General features: G+C 35.9%; 1 protein-coding gene across 4 annotated transcripts in view; it reads left to right on the top strand.

Annotated features, from left to right (window-relative positions):
• EPS8 (epidermal growth factor receptor pathway substrate 8) overlaps positions 1-18,793 on the top strand; it is a 183,200-nt gene that overhangs the window by 132,910 nt on the left and 31,497 nt on the right. For all 4 annotated transcript variants that reach the window (XM_044228690.1, XM_044228688.1, XM_044228689.1 and 1 more), the window contains 7 exons: positions 2,183-2,265; positions 2,834-2,970; positions 6,135-6,208; positions 8,527-8,653; positions 10,598-10,686; positions 11,275-11,349; positions 16,437-16,585. In XM_044228690.1, coding sequence (XP_044084625.1) covers positions 2,183-2,265; positions 2,834-2,970; positions 6,135-6,208; positions 8,527-8,653; positions 10,598-10,686; positions 11,275-11,349; positions 16,437-16,585 — 734 coding nt within the window. The remainder of the gene's footprint in view (positions 1-2,182; positions 2,266-2,833; positions 2,971-6,134; positions 6,209-8,526; positions 8,654-10,597; positions 10,687-11,274; positions 11,350-16,436; positions 16,586-18,793) is intronic.

The following is an 18,793-nucleotide window of genomic DNA, read 5'->3' as shown; positions in this document are numbered from 1 at the left end:
TTGGACGTTAGAAATTATCACCAACCTTGAATATTTTTAGGTGATGAGTTGATTTCTCCAAAAGGGGAATCATTTTGGGTTGAGTTGATTGGTGCTTTGCCAAAGCGGTGACTTATCCCTGTGACTATATTATAAAACATACAGGTAATTTTTATTTTATAAAGAAATGCTGGGAGAAATATGATAGATGGAGAAATATGATAGATGAATTAAGATTGACTGTCAACAGTCTATTTCATAATTTTCTTTTTCTTGCTTTATATATAGATGACTTTCTAAAAATTTTACTTGAAAATAACTGTGGTATTTATATAGTTTACATAGTGATGTTCATCAGAATTTTATGTAGTACATTTTGAAAGTCATGAAAGGTATTAAGAATTTTGTAAGGTTAGATTTGTTAAGTATTAAGTAAGTATTAATGTGAATTTTTTTTCTGAAAATATATTGAAGTTTAATTAAATTTTTTTAAAACAGAGGACTAAACTAAAAGACATTTTAAATCTGGTGTTTGCTTCAGTGCTCTAAAATTTACTGTGAAACTAAGAGTTACTGTGCTGAGTAAAGTTTCTGGATTTCAATGTTGAGAATAAAGGGCTTGCTTTATCTGATCGGGGATGGTGGTATTGATGGGTCTGAAACAGATTTACTGAATTACTGTTTTGTCTAAAAACTCAAATAACACTATGCAGCTCTGTGTTTTTGCTCATGAGTGCTATGTTCCACATGAGACCATTTTTTTTTTTACCCTTGACACATTGAAAATACAAACACAATGAAATATAATGTAGTTTCTTTTATATGGGTCATGTTACAACATCACTTTTGAGTTTTGAAGTTTCTTTATTACGGGGTTTTATACAATGCTCCTGCCCACCTCTGTAATAAAATTTTCCTTAGAAAGATAAGCCCAGGAAGTTCAGGGTTCCTAAGCATCTTCAATTTTATTTAATATCACACATAACAGAGTCTTTGACATGATGTTTATGATGTCTTCCTGAAACTAAGATAGTTTTATAGAAGTAACTCTGAACTAGGGTGCATTAGCCCTCACATTTAATAGGGAATGTGACCTTGGCCAAGCCATTATATGAGTATTTTTTAGTTTCATTAATTTATAAAGCAAAGAGGACAGATTAGATAATCTTGACATTTCCTTTCAGCTCTAAAATGTTATGGTTATCTGTGCTTATGGTAAAAGAATATACAGTGTACATATTTGAGAAAAACATACATAATGACAGAGAACAGGCAGGAACAAAAATAGAAGGTAAGTACATCCCAGCAGGAATTTAATATGCAGTAATAATCACTGGTCATAAATAAACTTCATACCAAACAAAATAAACTTAAGAAGCTGCTAACTTTGCATTGTTTCTCAAGAAGACCAAATCAAATATTCTTGTTGGAAAAGTATTAGAGAAGTTAATTGTTTGGAGAACGTTAGCTTTTACCTGAAATGACAAAATAAAGTAGATATCAAAGAGGGTACAACTGGGACGCCTGGGTAGCTCATTTGGTTGGACGACAGCCTTCGGCTCAGGTCATGATACCAGAGTCCCGGGATCGAGGCCCACACCGCGCTCCCAGCTCCATGGGAATTCTGCTTCTCCCTCTGACCTTCTCCTCGCTCATGCTCTCTCTATCTTAGGGTTGGGGTTCATCCCATGATTATATTGTATTTGTCCTGAACTGGAAGTGTCTGCTGGGACTGAGTGATTTGTTCCAGTAGGTTAATGGGTGCCCCTCCTGGAGCCTGAGGATGAGAAAGGGGAAGGAGCTCTGCTCTACAGGCATGCACTTCTAACCCCTTCATTTCTTTTTAGGCAGACATTTTCTCACAGTTACATTTTCCATCTATACTTACATTTCCAGCATATGCAAATCCTTTTCTCTTTGGCTGTATGCAGAGATAGCTTTTGTCTAAACTAATGGGATCTGGATTAAATAATCTTTGAGAATTTCTTCAGTTTTTGAAATTTGTCATTATAAAAGTCACACTAAAAAACTGCCAAGAGTCATGTTTTGAAAGCACATTTTCAAAAAAGAACACTTTTCTTTTGCATCAAGACGCTTACTGATTCAGACAGGGAACATAATCCCTTTTGTTGTTGCTGTTTGAACCTATACATCAAGACAAGAAAAATCTATGACCTCCCAGGTAACTTGTCTTCCATTGCAGGCAAACCTCATTAGTGAAGACATTGAGAGTGCAATCAGCGACAGTAAAGGAGGGAAACAGAAGAGGCGGCCAGAAGCCCTGAGGTAAAAACATTAAAAGAAATTAAGGGGTAGAATTATTTTAAGGTTTTTTTATTTGTGTTTTTCTTTTTGTTTTTTTGGGTTTGTTTTTCTTGTTGCTCTAAGGACTTAGAAAAATTATCTTCAATGAAGGTCTGTTTTACAGAATACAGCCTGTGATTTCAGCTCATTCGCTCTTCCGAGTTTGTCCAGTACACGTGTGCACCTTTCTCTGTGTGTTTTCTGCTCTTTCTCTGAGAAGCCTTCTCTCATATGTGTAGTCAGAGTCAGGACAGATGAGTGGCAGTTTAAGGGAAGGTAGCCTGGGGGAGTACAAATAGGTATGTGGAGACCTCTCCCAGTCACGGGAGACCCAGAAAAAAATTAAACCTAATGTTCAGATGAATTAAAAATTTTCTGTGTTTTTGTATTTCATATATACTTGTAAATATACATAATATGAAATGGTTAGGAAATCCTTTTTGTCCTCCCCCTGACATTGTTCTTAAGGTTGAAGAACTAATACCATAAACTGAGAATTGATAGACATGGAGATGGTAAAAATTCTATTTTTTTTTTTCATCTTTTTTAGGATGATTTCCAAAGCAGACCCTGGTATACCGCCTCCACCAAGAGCTCCTGCCCCGGTGCCCCCTGGGACCGTTACCCAGGTGGATGTTCGAAGTCGGGTGGCAGCCTGGTCTGCATGGGCCGCTGACCAAGGGGACTGTGAGTATCTCTAGGGACTGTTGCTTATTTAACATTGACTTTGGGTTGTGACATAATTCATGCTCAAATTCAGATACTGATTTCTGAGCTGAAGCTTGAGGTTCGCTTTTTTTTTAATAAAAAAATACCACACTTAGATGAAGGAAATTTAAGTGTTGGACACTATAAGACTATTGTAGGGGCGCCTGGGTGGCTCAGTGGGTTAAGCCGCTGCCTTCAGCTCAGGTCGTGATCTCAGGGTCCTGGGATCTAGTCCCGCATCGGGCTCTCTGCTCAGTGGGGAGCCTGCTTCCTCCTCTCTCTCTCTGCCTGCTTCTCTGCCTACTTGTGATCTCTCTCTGTCAAATAAATAAATAAAATCTTTAAAAAAAAAAAAAAAGACTATTGTATATGAGGGTTCAGATCAGTCTTTTAAATAAATATGGCATTAGGATTACAGTCTTTTTTAAAAAATATGATCAAAAATAAGAAGTTTGACTCAACTAACAAAAAATGGTAATACATTTTATACATTTTTTATATACAAAAAAAATTTTTTTTTGCAAAGACTGTCCTTCAAAATTCTTTCCATTATTATTATGTTACCACTCTCCTGTTTGGAAAATTGTTGTGCTTACATTATAAAGGCTATCAGGGCAGTATTAGGACAAGAGTAAAAGCATCTCCTTCTTGCTAAACTTGTCAAAGGGGCCCTCTCTGTGCATCATCATTTTACCTTGACATTTTTTTTCAAAGACAAATAATCCTAGCATAGAACTTAGCATAACTTTTTATATGTAAGAATGTTGATTTTATTAATTTTTTTTATCAAATCTGAAATTTTTATGACTGAAAATGCCTTCAAATATGTTTGGTCCAGTCTTTTCATTATGAGTAAATAAACTGTGATCCATGAGTTTGAGTTTGATGAAGACTAGAGCATCACTCTTTTGCCCTATTGTTCAATGGACTTAAGTCACTTATCCTTTATCTAATAAGGCATTATTCATGCAGATAACTAACAATGTAGTTAAAAAATAGAACTTGGTGGCCATCAGTGAGTGACTCTGGACATTAAGTCTGCTGAGTCAAAGGCTGGACCCTGGAGTAAGACCAGGATCTGCTGTGTAATAACCTTGGACAGTATTTCTGTGTGTTTCAACCTCACTTGTGAAGTAGGGATAATAATTCATAGGTTGTTGTGAATCTGAAAGCAAATAATGTCTACAACAGTCTCTACTGCAGTATAATACATACAACATGTGGTTCGTCTCATTTTTGCCAAATCGAGTTTTTTATTTCTGAATTGCTTTCCATTTTACTTATATTTTTTGTATCCTTGAAGTTATTTTTAGAGATTTACACTTAAATCCAGCTACCAATCAGATGAAAGAAAGAAATCTCTGAAACACCCATTTATCAAAAATGAAGTAGCAGAATACTTAACTTCATAACAATTTATTTTTAGAAATCATACAAATTTCTGTTGATCCATTTTTTTTTTTTCTGTGAAATTTTGTGTTTAAGAAAACTGGAGTTTAGAGTGTTTCCTACTTTTTGTGTTCATATGATACTTTTGTTTCTACTGTTTTGGTAGAAGAGATGTGGGTTTTGAGAGGGAACAAAATAGTCTTCCTTGAAGCTGAGGAAATATTTTAAGAGGAGTTTATAAATATTCTGAGTAAATTTGTGAAAACATCTGTAAAACCTAATATAATTTACAAGAAAGAGAAAATTTTGTTTCTGGGCTCTAATTAGATTTTGTCTAAAAAATACTGTGCAAGCTTACCTACTTAAATGAGAGTAAGAATTTTCAGAAATTCTTATTTTCTACTAGGCTAAATAGAACGTTAACACTTACCATGTGAGGCTCTGTCTGGATCCAAGCCAGTTTTTGGTTGGAAATCCCCCCAAAGGAGTATCTTTTTGGTCCCTCTGAAGGCTCTGGCTAACTCAGACTAAACTTTTCCTTTGAATCCTTGACATGCACTTACCCTGACTTCCAACAGTAAACTCTGTAGAGTAGTGGCAGTGGGTTCCAAGTGTTGCCACAGACTGTGAGAAAGCCTTCGAGATACTGCATCTCTGCTTACCTCACCCTCTAAATGATATTTCGGGGCTAATCTGGAATTCTTACTAGCTATATTTCAAGTTCAACATGTTGCTTTCTATAGTATACTATACCCAAGGAAGCCACTAACTCCATGTAAAACAGCATTTAACTGGCAAGATTTCATAAATATAAATTCTAATTATCTTAAAGTACTTAAGAACCACTAATTAACTTTCATAAGACTCCATAATTTCTTCTTTTGGGGGCCAGTATTCCATTTGTAGGGAAAGGCATAGAAGAGGTATAGCAATACAGAAGTCCCAGTATTTTTTGTAGTTTTCTATATTGAACATCATGAGTCATGATGATGTAGTATGAGTTTTTTCCATTATTGATCTTACATTTTTCCTGTTTCATCTGTACAATTTTTCTTTTATTTAATCTATTGTGAAATATTTGTAGAAGTATCTGTTTAATGGTAGTATTAACCAGAAGGGAGTTCATTATAAGAACCTTATGATTAACATCATGCTTTAGCTAACTGAGCCAACTTAACATCTTGAATGCTCTTAAGATATGTATTACTTAATTTGTAAATCCTGTAGGTATTTATACTTAGAAAGTGTAAATCAGGGAGCCCAACACTGTGGGTCTTAAGCTTAATGACAACTAGAATTTTTAAAAAGTACTTTAATGTCAGAACCCCCAGAGCTTTGTTGTAATCACAGTGGTGGAATGAACGGGAGGTTGCATTAGAATTTAGTTGACCCCTTTTCGAGGAGCAGGTGCTTAAATGTGAGTTTATATTTCTTTCTTGTGTAGGAGTTATAGGGTGAGAAATTAGGGTTGGTTCAGGCAGCTATCATTGAGAAGAGGGAGAATAGGGAGGGAAGTTACAGGGTAAATAGACATCATAAAGGTTGAAGGCCAGCACATCAGCCTGGCCAAGTGCTTCGTTGTGAGGTCAAGAATGCATGTCATTCACAGATGATGAGCAGTTTTGATTTTGTGTCCAGCAAAAGTGTTCCCTTTTGCAATGGCACTCTTTGCCTAGCTGCTTTTCATGTTTCATTACCTAGATTGATCTTGCTTAGGTAACAGGTTGAAACACTTGTGATTCTTCTTTCTTCAGTTGAGAAACCAAGGCAGTACCACGAGCAGGAGGAACCACCGGAGATGATGGCGGCCCGAATTGACAGAGACGTGGTAGGTCCAACATTCCTCTTGAGGCCATTGCCTTTTTTTTTTTTTATTTTAAAATTTTTTAAAATCATTTTTTTGAAAGATTTTATTTATTTATTTGACAGAGAGAGAGATCACAAGTAGGCAGAGAGGCAGTCAGAGAGAGGAGGAAGCAGGCTCCCTGCTGAGCAGATAGCTGGATGTGGGGCTCGATCCCAGGACCCTGGGATCATGACCTGAGCTGAAGGCAGAGGCTTTAACCCACTGAGCCACACAGGAGCCCCCATTGCCTTTTTTTTTTTTTTTTTTTTGAAGAGGAAAAAAATAGCAGAGAAAACAAAGTTGATTTAAATAAAGATGTTTTGTGGATACTGTATTTTCTCTTTCCATTGGTGGTTATGCCCTTTGAACTGTTTTTTTCTTAACTATTTTTGCCTTTAGGCCAATATTTAGTAGCATAGAGCTCTAGTAGAAGAACTAGCATATTAACTAGTTTATAAAGGAATTTAAACTAAATTATCAGATTTGGGGAATTTTAACTTTTTTGGTAGTTGGTAATTCATAATTCAAATGTCTGCTAAATATCTCTTCATGACATTTATTTAAAAAATGTTTATAATGCCTGAAACATAAAAGTTAAGTGGAATTTTTAAAAAGTAGATATGTAGATTTTAACTCTTTATTCAAGATAAAGCTGTATTTATTTTTATTAGCAGTAAAATAGTAATTTACTTAACAGAATGACAGTGCCCTGTGATGTAATAATAAAATATGATCTCAATATAATTCCCATTTATGTTATACACATTCCTAGCTTGTTTGGAAACAAATACAGGAATTTGAAGATTGGAATTTAATTTTTATATTACACCATTATTTATTATACTTAAAAGTTTATTTAATCCCAGTTTCTAGTCTTTTAAATTAGAAGAATGTCAGGTTTCACACATACTTGAGAAAGTCACCTAAGACTATAGTATGTGAGATAATCAATACTGATCCAAGATTCAAATCAATACCACATTGAGATACCACCTTAAACCAGTCAGAATGAACGAAATTAACAATACAGTAGTAAACAACATGTGTTGGATAGGATGTGGAGAAAGGGGAATCCTCTTACACTGTTGGTGGGAATGCATGTTGGCGTAGCCACTTTGGAAAACAGTGTAGATTCATTAAGAAATTAAAAATAGAGCTTCCCTATGACCCTGCAATTGCAGTACTGAGTATTTATCCCAAAGATACAGATGTAGTGAAAAGAAGGACCATCTGTACCCCAATGTTCATAGCAGCAATGGCCAGAGTTGCCAAACTGTGGAAAGAACCAAGATGCCCTTCAACAGACGAATGGATAAAGAAGATGTGGTCCATATACACTATGGAGTATTATGCCTCCATCAGAAAGAATGAATACCCAACTTTTGTATCAACATGGACAGGACTGGAAGAGATTATGCTGAGTGAAATAAGTCAAGCAGAGAGTCAATTATCATATGGTTTCACTTATTTGTGGAACAGAAGGAATAATACAGAAGACTTGGGTAGATGGAGAGGAGAAGGGAGTTGGGGGAAATTGGAGGGGGAGACAAACCATGAGAGACTGTGGAATTTGAGGAACTAACTGAGAGTTTTAGAGGGGAGGGGAGTGGGAGGTTGGGTGAGCCTGGTGGTGGGTATTATGGAGGGCACGTAGTGCATGGAGCACTGGGTGTGGTGCATAAACACTGAATTCTGGAACACTGAAAAGAAATTTAAAAAATAAATAAAAATTAAAAATAAAACCATTTAAGGAAAAAAATAACTGATCCAATAATCCTTAAAAATAGTTCACCATGAATTCTATTTTACTACATGGAAACTCTTATTAATAATGATTCTAGATTATCTGTGTGTTTATTTGGTTATCACAACATTCTATAAACCTTTAATTCCATGAAATAATATTGTTGGCACATTTATTAGAAAAACAAAATTTCTCATTGCTCTTCTAACAAGGTGTTTCTTCAGATTTTTCCCCCTAACTTTATGTGGGAGAACACCATGAGAGAATTAAAGTAGTTGAAAATAATAATCTGAAGAGATATTGTGAATGCTTTCTTTATGGTATTGAAAATAGAACAAAATTAAGCTAAAGAAAAATGTCAGACTTTAGCTGCACATATAGGTATATTTAGTTCAATTCTTTTTCTTAGAATTAGTGATAAACTTGAAAGTTGCATGTGGGAGGTATTTTTTTTAAAAAAAGCTTTCTGATTTTCCTTTATTGACTAACAGTATACAGTCAAGGCAAAAATGGTTTTATTTTGGCTTATATTTTATTCTCTGATTTCTAATTCCAGCAAATATTAAACCATATTTTGGATGACATTGAATTTTTTATCACAAAACTCCAAAAAGCAGCTGAAGCATTTTCTGAGCTTTCTAAAAGGAAGAAAAGTAAGAAAGGTAAAAAGAAAGGACCAGGAGGTGAGTTGGATTTTCTTGATCTTCTAAAAACCATTCAGAATTCCAGTGGTAGGCAGAGTTTCTGCCCTTGGGAACTGCTTAGCAAAACTCCATTGACAGTGGGCCAAAAAGTCCCTTTTCTAGTGTTGGGATTGCACCTGGGATTTAGGCAGAGACTAAGCAGAGCCCAGGGAATGGTCAGTTTTGGTTCCAAGTTGGCTACGGTAAGAAAAGACTCTGGGATACTTAACCTAAATCACAGAGACTCTGAGATTCAGCCAGTGACCCTTTCGTTAATGTCTGTTAAAATCATAGCTCTGTTCCTACCATATTTTGATTTATTTTATTATAGAGAACTTCATTATTTTGTTAAAAGTATTTATTTTTCTCATTAAAATAGTTAACAAATATCAATAGATTTGAATTTTTTAATCCCATAACTCCCAAACAATATATCCAGCTCATGTGCAAGCAGTTTTGGGGTATGTTGTAGGTAGTTATTTAAAAGCCTCAAAATGTATAAACTTAGAATTGTGGAGGAAATGAAGTACATCAAAGAATAGTAAGTAGGTATCCCTTTCAAGACGCATGACCTCCCAGTCTTTCTCTAGCTCATGTCTACATCCTAAGCATGTGACGTGTAAACTTTTCTTCCAGATGTGTACATCTGGATATACCTCACCTCCCTATAGTCTGAAATTAAGTATTATTGCTTCCTTATGTCTCAAACACTTATTCCTGCTGTATTCTGTGTACTATCTGTGTACTTTATTCAGTGTACTATCCTCTTGGTCATCCAGATTTAAGAGCACAGATTCTTGCATGACTTCATTCTCTAGAGTGCAGCCAAAATCAATTTTAGTTTTTCAGTGTGTGTTTTTTAAGATTTTTTTTTCTTTTATTTGACAGACAGAAATCACAAGTAGGCAGAGAGGCAGGCAGAGAGAGAGGGGGAAGCAGGATCCCCGCAAAGCAGAGAGCCCGATGTGGGGCTCGATCCCAGGACCCTGGGATCATGCTCTGAGCCGAAGGCAGAGGCTTTAACCCACTGAGCCACCCAGGCGCCCCTTTAGTGTGTTTTTTATCCAGTTGTTTCCCTTTTCATTTTCATAGCTAATGTCTGCTTCAAGCTGTCATCATTTTTTACCCAGATCTCTAAGAGTCTTCAAGTCTTCAGTCTTTTATTCTGGGAGGACAGTTGTCTTCGGGCTCTAACGTAGTCACTTCATTCTTCTGAACAGCATGTTAATTCCATGTTCTATTTAAGTCCATGTTCTATTTACGATTTAAGTCTACTCCAACCCCCTGATTGTCATGGTCACCCCACAATCCAGCCTTGGTCTACTTTCCCATTCAGGTTTCTGTGCTTTGGTTTTTCGTCTCACATACATGCAGTTTCCTTTCCCCATGTTTTTTGTTGTTGTTTTTTTTTACTGATACTGTTATATCCAACTATGACATTTTCTTACCAAACTGCCATGTAACAGACCTTTCAGATCCCGTTTTAAAAGCTACTTTCCCCTTGAAACATCTTTTAGGTATCCATTTTCCCATCTCCCAACCCAGTGCAGTCTCTTTCTATAGCACTTCCTTGGTGTAGCTTTTTATGTACCGATTTGTGTCTTCTAAAGTTTTAAAGGCCCTTCAGAGCAGGGTTTATAACTCACACATTTTTATAGTCTTTGTGATGATAAGCATAGTCATTGGGACATAAAAAGGATACAGCATACATCTATGGAATTGATGAGGAATTAGTAGTGCCTAAGCAGAGAAGGGTCCTTTTGAAATGTTGGATTGTCTTAGTTTGTTACAGTAAGTCTATGAGACGCAGTAGAGTAGCTAAGAAGTGCGGTATCTGGAATGATCAAATTTTACAGACACAAATGTGGCTTTTTACTTTTTCATTTAATAGCTTCTCTGACAACTTTGCTTTCATCTGTCCCGCTTCCCGTTTATTTCTTTTAGAGGGTGTTTTAACTCTGCGAGCAAAACCTCCCCCTCCTGATGAGTTCATTGACTGTTTACAAAAGTTTAAACATGGATTTAACCTTCTGGTAAGTGAAATTTGTTTGTATATAGTTAAAAGAAACAAATGAAAGAGATCAAATTCTAGCCAGGATATTCCTGATTAAATGAAGAGCTAAAGTTGTTGTGGATTTTTTCGGTATGTGTGTCTCGATTTGCTTTTAATTAGGACAACAGATAATAAAACCTGTATATCCAAGTGAATTATCAAAGAAGAACAACGCCTGCAGTCCCTGGGTGGCTCAGTGGGTTAAGCCTCTACCTTGAGCTCAGGTCATGATCTCAGGGTCCTGGGATTGAGCCCTGCATCGGGCTCCCTGCTCAGCGGGGAGCCTGCTTCTCCCTCTCTCTCTGCCTGCCTCTCTGCCTACTTGTGATCTCTGTCTGTCAAATAAATAAATACAATCTTTTAGAAAATTTTTTTAAAAAAGAGCAACTCCTAACTTTTTTTTAAACTAAATTCTTTTAATCTGATTTACCTAGGCTGATTCATATCTCACAAGTGAAACTAGTAGTAAAGAACTCTTGCTTTGAGTCTGTGTTGGACCTTTATGAGCATCTGTTTTTTGCTTGATGACATCATAGTAATCTGTTCATCTGTTTTCTTAATGCTACAGTCCAAACTGAAGTCTCACATCCAGAATCCGAGTGCTGCAGATTTGGTTCATTTTTTATTTACTCCATTAAATATGGTAAGACTGTTAATTTAAGAAAGTAATCACTCTTAGCATGATTTTCAACCCCAAGTTTCTGTGTGACGTATCTCGACAGTTTTCCTTCATTATCTTGCATAATTGTGATTTCCCTTGACATCTATGTAAGCATCGAGAATGTCCAGTTTGAGAGTTTGAAAGAACCTTAGAAATCATCCTGTTCAAGTGCCTTACTTTATAGCTGAGGAAACCGATAGCTGTGACAGAGCAAGGAAGATGAAAAGAAACATTTATCAGATGCTCGTGTTTCAAAATATACTAGGATATAATACAAATGGCTAAAATAATAAAGAAGTTTTTCTCTTTTTCCCAAAATAGGCTAGACATGAGGGGGTACTGGTACTGTTGGAGGGCTTTGATCATTTATTTATTCATTCAGAAATATTCATTTAAAGACTCTTATTATATGCTTAGCATTATTAGTAGCTTATCAGGAATAAAACAGACATAAGTTTTTACCCTCTTATAATCTCTTGTAGTATGGCGGGGCAATCAGTAACCTGAATATATGCATAAATAGTACCTTTTGCTAAAATGAAGTGTTATTTGACAAAATACAGCAGGGACACAGAATAGGGAAGGTTTCTGGTGTATGCTCATGCAAGCATACACACGTGTGTGAGATGGAGTATTAGCCTTTGTGAATAGGGATGGTTAAGGTGAGAAGGTGTCATTTCAGCAAATGAAGTGAGGAATGAAATTGTCTGAAATGAATTGTCTAAAAAAAGACAATTCCAGACAGAGAACAGCTATTGTGAGTGCTCTGGGATGGTAATTGCAAATTGTTTTCTTGGAATAAATAAGTATTGTGACTTGAACAGAATGAGGGAGATCTTAATTAGGAGATGAAGTCAGCAAAGCAACAGGAGGTCATATTTTGTTGGTCTTTATAAGTGATAATGAAATCTTTTAAACCTTTGGAATAGTTTCAGCAGGAAAGGTTTGCTCTGGCTAGAATACTTAGAAATCTGGGAGAAGAAGGGACTAGGGTGGTTATTAAAATAATCCAGATTGGAGATGATGGTGTTTGGACCTGGTGGCATTAAAAATTATACAAAGAAGTTGGATTTTTATTATAAAACATAGAGCAACATTTGCTGGTCGATTAGATGTGCTATGCATGAACCAAGGGTATCTCCAAAGGTTTTGGCCTAAGAGTGGAGGGACGGACTAATTACTAATTGAGATGGGGAAGACAATAGATAAAACAGTTTTTTTGGAGGAAGATAAGGAATTCAGTTTAAGACATGTCAAAATTTTGTTATATCTAGATGGAAAAATTTGATTTGGTAGTTGAATAGATTAATTTGGAGTTCAGTGGAGAAATCAAGGCTAGAGAGACATATTTGAGGATCATTTGTATATAGAAAGCATTTAAAGCCATGAAATTATCACCAAAGTAGTAATTATAATTAAGAAGAGGAACAAGGACTGGTGAGCTCTGGGCAATTTCAGTGTTAGGAGAACAGAAAGAACCAACAAAGAAAATTGAGAAGAAGCAGTTAAGTCAGGAGAGGAAACATAAGAATACTCTAGTATTCTGGAAACCAAGTGAAGAAAATGTGTCCAAGAGAAGAACTGAGCAACTGTGTCAGCTATCTCTATGGTGGAAGCTGCTTTACCTCTGTGCCCTTGTCATAGCTGTATAAGGGCAAAGAAAGATGATTTATCTTTCAGGAGGTGACTCTGAATTTAGATAATTTCTACCTTTGCCAATTTGGCCTGAATGTTCTCATGGGGCCATACTGAACACCAGAGGAATATAGTCTTCAACTGTTTGGCTGTAGGTTCATCTAAAATGTCGGGTCTTCTCTTTCTAGAAGGAAGACGAAGAGAGTGGACACTAGGGAACAATTCGTAGTCTTTACCTGCTCACTCTGTGCCAGGTCGAGTGATATAATAGAATACATTTTTTCCCCAGAAAACTCCCTTCTCATACATGTGTATTTTTACCTAAGGTCTAATTTTTGAAACTAAAAGGGTGTGTTGAGAACAATTCCCATTGTGAAGGAGTTGGAGATTCCTATGAGTTTATCCAGCCAAAGGTTATACCTCTTTGCCATAGGCCAGGATCTAAGATACACATCTAAATTTTCAATAGGCAGCTATGTTCTTTCCTTATATAGTATGGCAATATACTTCCCTTCCCATTATATATTTCTTATATCTGCAAATGGTGTAATAGCAACTTTTCTAGGCTGACATAATGAACAAACCGTCTTGTCCTACAGGGCAGTTAGGAGAATTTACTGGAATATTTAAGAGAACACAACAGAAGAGTGCAGGGGTTTGGGAAAAGTGTGTGGCAGAAGGTAGTTGGAACAGTTGTTGCCCTCACATACAGACAGATCTGTAAAGAGAGTAGGTGACAAATCACTCTTTTCTACAATTCTACCAGATAGGTCATTCCGGTTTTTGTGGGAGGATGAGTGAGTGAGGAGTGGAAAGAGAGTGGAATCTCTTTTAAAAACTTCGAGGAGGACAGAGTTTCCTACTTTCTGAGCTAAAGCAGGCATGAGTGGAATGGTTGTGAATGGCTCTCCCTGTCAGAAGAGCAAATGATTCCTTTGTAGGATGATACTAGCGGCAATGATAATTGTTAGTAATGTGTGATTATCCAGTGTATTATTTCTGTGTTTGTTTTTTTAAAGAGTAAGAACTGTATGAAATAGATAAATTTCATTAATTTTGGTTTAGGGCATAGAAACGCTATGGTTGAAGTACTCTAGTATTTACTGAAAATGGAGCAAATTCAAATGCATTTCCCATAGGTTTTACTTAATTATCAAAAAAAAAAAAAAAAAGAGAGAGAGAGAGAGAAAGAAAGTATCCAAGTAACGAAAGGGATAATAAATCTCTTTCTTTCCCCAAGGGCAACTAGACAAGACCTGAAGTAGAATGTAAAATGAATATTGCCTTACCAGCATAAGAAAGTAACATCAGCATAAATGTCAGAACTGGGCAATAAGAGATTAGAAGATGAAAGTCCAAGACTACATCAATAATTTATGATTGCTTCCATATGTTGTTGCTACGTATAGAACATCAGATTTCTACTTGTCTAGTTACTGTTGAATAATTCTTGCTTTATAAGCTCTTTTAAAAATTAGATCAAGGACATTCATATGCAAAGAAGCCCATAGTAACTAATTAACAAAATTTATATTCCTTATTTTTTAACACATTTGATACTGTCTTAGTTTGAATATTAGGAAGTTTTGACTCTAAAGCTGTTTTTGCCACCTCCTCATTCTTGGCACACTCCTTCACACATCATAAGTAGATATGTAGTCATTACATAAAGGGGAGCTATAAAATAATGGGACTGGTTTGGTTTCCTTAAAATGTAGAAATTTGCCTTAATGATCAAGCTGTGTATCTGAAAATAGGATCTTTTTTCATCAGAAATGACTCCTTATTCATGGTCTCTCCAATCAGAATATATCTGTTGCTCCTTTCAATGTTCTGCCTATAGAACCCCAGACATATTACTTGGACAAGAGACATGGGAAGGAACATTTATTTAGGGCCTATGACCAGCCACACCAAATCTGTGGTTTTAAACCTTGCAAGACCCGCCCTCTGCCCTCAGCATCTCCACACATAAACCCACCCACAGTGTCTATATATGCATATGGGCTTAGCATCCGTTCTCTAGGGGGAACAGCGTCTTAAAGCTTTTTTTCCTTTACATTTCTTCTATTTCGTTCCCTCTTCCCGCTGTGAAGCCACAGATTTTAAAGTTCCTCTACTCCTAGATTTTGCTCCTGTACTTTTCCCCTCTTAATCATCCCTGCATATTCACCAGAAGTGCTATATAGGACTTAGACGTAAGAAAATTACTGTACCAGGCTGTCAGGGTAAATTTTGTTCTCAAGTAAGACTCAGCCTCCCTCCTTATTTCTCATCTTTTCTTTCACTGATTCAGTTATCCCCCTAACACTTATGTCTTCTGCAATTGACTTGGCCCAAGTCCTCATTGGAGGGAAAAGTATGAAAAATAAGCCATAAGTTAAAATGTAACAACTTATATGCATAAATTGTTCCGAGGACACGGAGGTGCCTTAGAGCAAGGGTTTGGGATTAAGTAGGGCTTCTTGAAAGAGGTGGTACTGGAGTAGAGTTCTGAGTGATAAAGGAAGGGCCTTCTGGGGAACTGGGAAGCAGCACATGCAGATACACAGAGGCATACAACAGCACAGTGTGCTCAGAACACTTGGATGACCGGGGAGAAACTGAGAAACTGATTCTTGGTCTGGAGCCATTAAAAAAAAAAAAAAATCCCTTTTTTCTTGTGCCATATCTCTGGGAAGGTGAGATTTTTATAAAAGGGCTCTGGTTTCTGCTCTAGGAGATAACTACCATTCTTTAGCCAGGAAATAGCCTCTGAGAAGGCAATTTGGAGCAGTTTCCAGACATGCACTTATCATCATTTTGTTTATCAGAGAGTTGCACCTGCTTATTTGTTTCTGCTAATCATTAAATTACCCATTTTAAATTGGGACAATTTCCTAGAATTAAATTCTGGAGAAAAATATTATAGATTCAGAGTACCAGTTCTCATTCGTCGCTCACTTTTCTCTCTGGATCCTTTTATTTTTGTCTTTATTTTATGTCTTTATAGGCATAGCCATAGACCATTAAGTTGAGCCTTATTTCTCTCTGTAGTATTCATTTATAGAACCATATTTTTCAAGCTTGGGATAATAGATTTGCCAGGAAAAATACATGTAATTTTTTAAGCAAAAAGCAGAGATAGTTAAACCACCTGACTAAGAATTCTCTGGATAGCCATTAGTATTTTCCAGGGAAAATACAGTCCTGTGCAGCCAATAGACAGATCCTGTGAAAGTTGTTAAACTACTGACTTTTCATTCTAGATTTTTAGTCATGATTGGGCTGGGCAGGTTGACTTAATAAGCTGTTTTTCATTCAGGAGTACACCGCACCACATCAGAATTTGAGTCTATAAAAACAGTGCTTGCTTTTGGCATGGCTTTTACATATTTGGAAAATATACATTAATCATTATCTTCTTGCTAAAAAATGATTTATCGTCATTTTAGGTGGTGCAGGCAACAGGAGGTCCTGAACTAGCCAGTTCGGTACTCAGCCCCCTACTGACTAAGGACACAATTGATTTCTTAAATTATACTGTCAACAATGATGAAAGACAGCTGTGGATATCACTGGGAGAAACTTGGATGAAAGCCAGGTAAACGTGGAGGAGTTTAATACCTGTAATACTTCAAGTATTGTTCTTTGTTATTACTTGAATCTGATGAGATAGTTATTTAACCTTCTACTTATAAAAGACTAGGCATTACAGATGAAAAAGCCTAAACCCTTAAAAAGCTAGTCTAGTGGAGAAGATATAAAGTATAAGGGATATTAAGTAGCAGGAGTGACTCATAAACTGCTAATGTTTGGCAACAGGGAGCCATGAGGGAGAAGATTTGATGAGGGGGTTCGGGGGGTGGGTAGTTACCTTTCAAAGAAGAGCTGGCATTTAAAATCAATAGATAATAATATTAGTCTATTATGTAATATATATGTACAGACTATACAGATAGTGTTTGCCAGGCACTCTTCCATGCTTTACATAAGTACTATTGTTATCCCTATTTTACAGATAACAAAACTGAGGCCTAGAGTGGTTAAGTAATTTACTCAAAACCATGTAAGTCTTTAGTGGCAGATGTGCGATTTTTACCTGGCAGTCTGGCTCTGGAGTTGATGTTCTTAATTATTTCACTGTACTGCCTTTCAGCAGGATGAGTAGGATTTCCACAAATACATAGTTGGGAATGGGCCTTCCTAATAGAAAGAGAAGCATGAATGAGAGCATGAAGCAGGAATTCAAGAGAATGGAGAATGAAAAATGTGTTTGGCTGGTATATCGACTTTGGGTAGCAGGCGCTGGTGGGGAACGAGGCAAGGAGGGATGGTGTTAAATGAGGTACATGGAAAGAAGCAGGTGGGCTGTGGAGAACCAATAGCTTTGTGATGAGGGGATCGTTTTAAAAATCGTATTTTGTCAGTCAGGAGATTGTGGAAGACAAATCATTTACATTGATTGCCTCATTTAACATTGCAGTGTTAAAGTTTCCTGAGCAAGGCAAAAAAAAAAAAAATTCTCATTTTATGATATGCAAATAAATAATTTTGCCTTCCTAACTTACTCTGATCATTTTATTTCTCTCACTATTTAGAGTGGGTCATTCAGTGTGGTCACTTAGAAGCTTTTCTTCCTAATGCTTTTGAATGGGCTAGCCTGAAAGTAATGGATCAGTTCACAATTTTTTTTTCTCCTCCTTTTCTTCTGTTGAAACATATAAACTGTGTTTATATACAAAATATAAAACTTATTTTTTGGACTTAGGCAACAGCTTGTGTTGGAATATGATTTACATATTGAATGATTTACCAAGCAAAAAATTTAAAAGCATCATAGTTGCTTTTATATTGAAAACAAGATTTAAATTTATTTACATATTAATATAACCTACTATATCATGCTATTTGTATATTGTACTTGGCTAAATAGATTTCTTAAATCTATTGGACTTTCATAGTTTATAATCTAATGATAAGCCTAGGTAGGATCTTTTAGTGTTTTCCCATGAAACTTACTAAATTAATCAGATCTCCTAGTATAAAAATAGCTCAGACTTTCTAATTTCTTAATTTTGGGTCATACCTCAAAATGAGAAAATATTTGACTTTTGGAAAAACTACATCAAAAGGAAATATATTGTTAGCTCTTGACAAGAGAAAAAGTAATTTTAAAATCCTAATTGTTGAGAGTATTAGGAAATGGATGTACTGATTTAAAAATTCATAAAGATAAAAAGATCATGAAGGTACATAATAATCTGAATAAAATGGCTCATTTCATCATAGTAGAAATATAACCTGAAGAATTAATCTTTCACTTGTGAAAGATAAAACAACACAATATAGCAGAAATGAAGCTATAATTTCTGTCCCAGTTATTTTTGTGGTTCATGAGTGATTAGGAGCTTGTAGAAATAAGCCTCACTTAGAGTCATTAAATAATGAATGGGTAATGATTGCAATTTCAGATTAGTCCTAACTTGATTTTGCTGATTAATGGCTCGCTGATAAATTTAATTTATAAAATTGGTAATGTTTCATTTAGGGGACTTTATAACTTAAAAAATCATAAATGTTAAGAACATTCTCTGTTGTTTTCTCTTTTGAAAGATATATCTGATACCAGGAGCATTCATACCGTTGGGAGGGAGGGAAGAGAAGGATGAGAATCTGAAACTATTTTAGATACAAGAGAAGTTCATGTTCTAAATACTTTTAACACTTCTAGCCTCATGGTCCCTTTCCAAATTTTCAAAACCTGTATCCATGTTACAAAATTGAGTTAATGGAGAATTGAGGCAGTGTA

The sequence above is a fragment of the Neovison vison genome, chromosome 12, assembly GCF_020171115.1.
Source record: "Neovison vison isolate M4711 chromosome 12, ASM_NN_V1, whole genome shotgun sequence".
Lineage (NCBI taxonomy): Eukaryota > Metazoa > Chordata > Mammalia > Carnivora > Mustelidae > Neogale > Neogale vison.
This window is presented reverse-complemented; position numbering and strand designations above follow the sequence as displayed.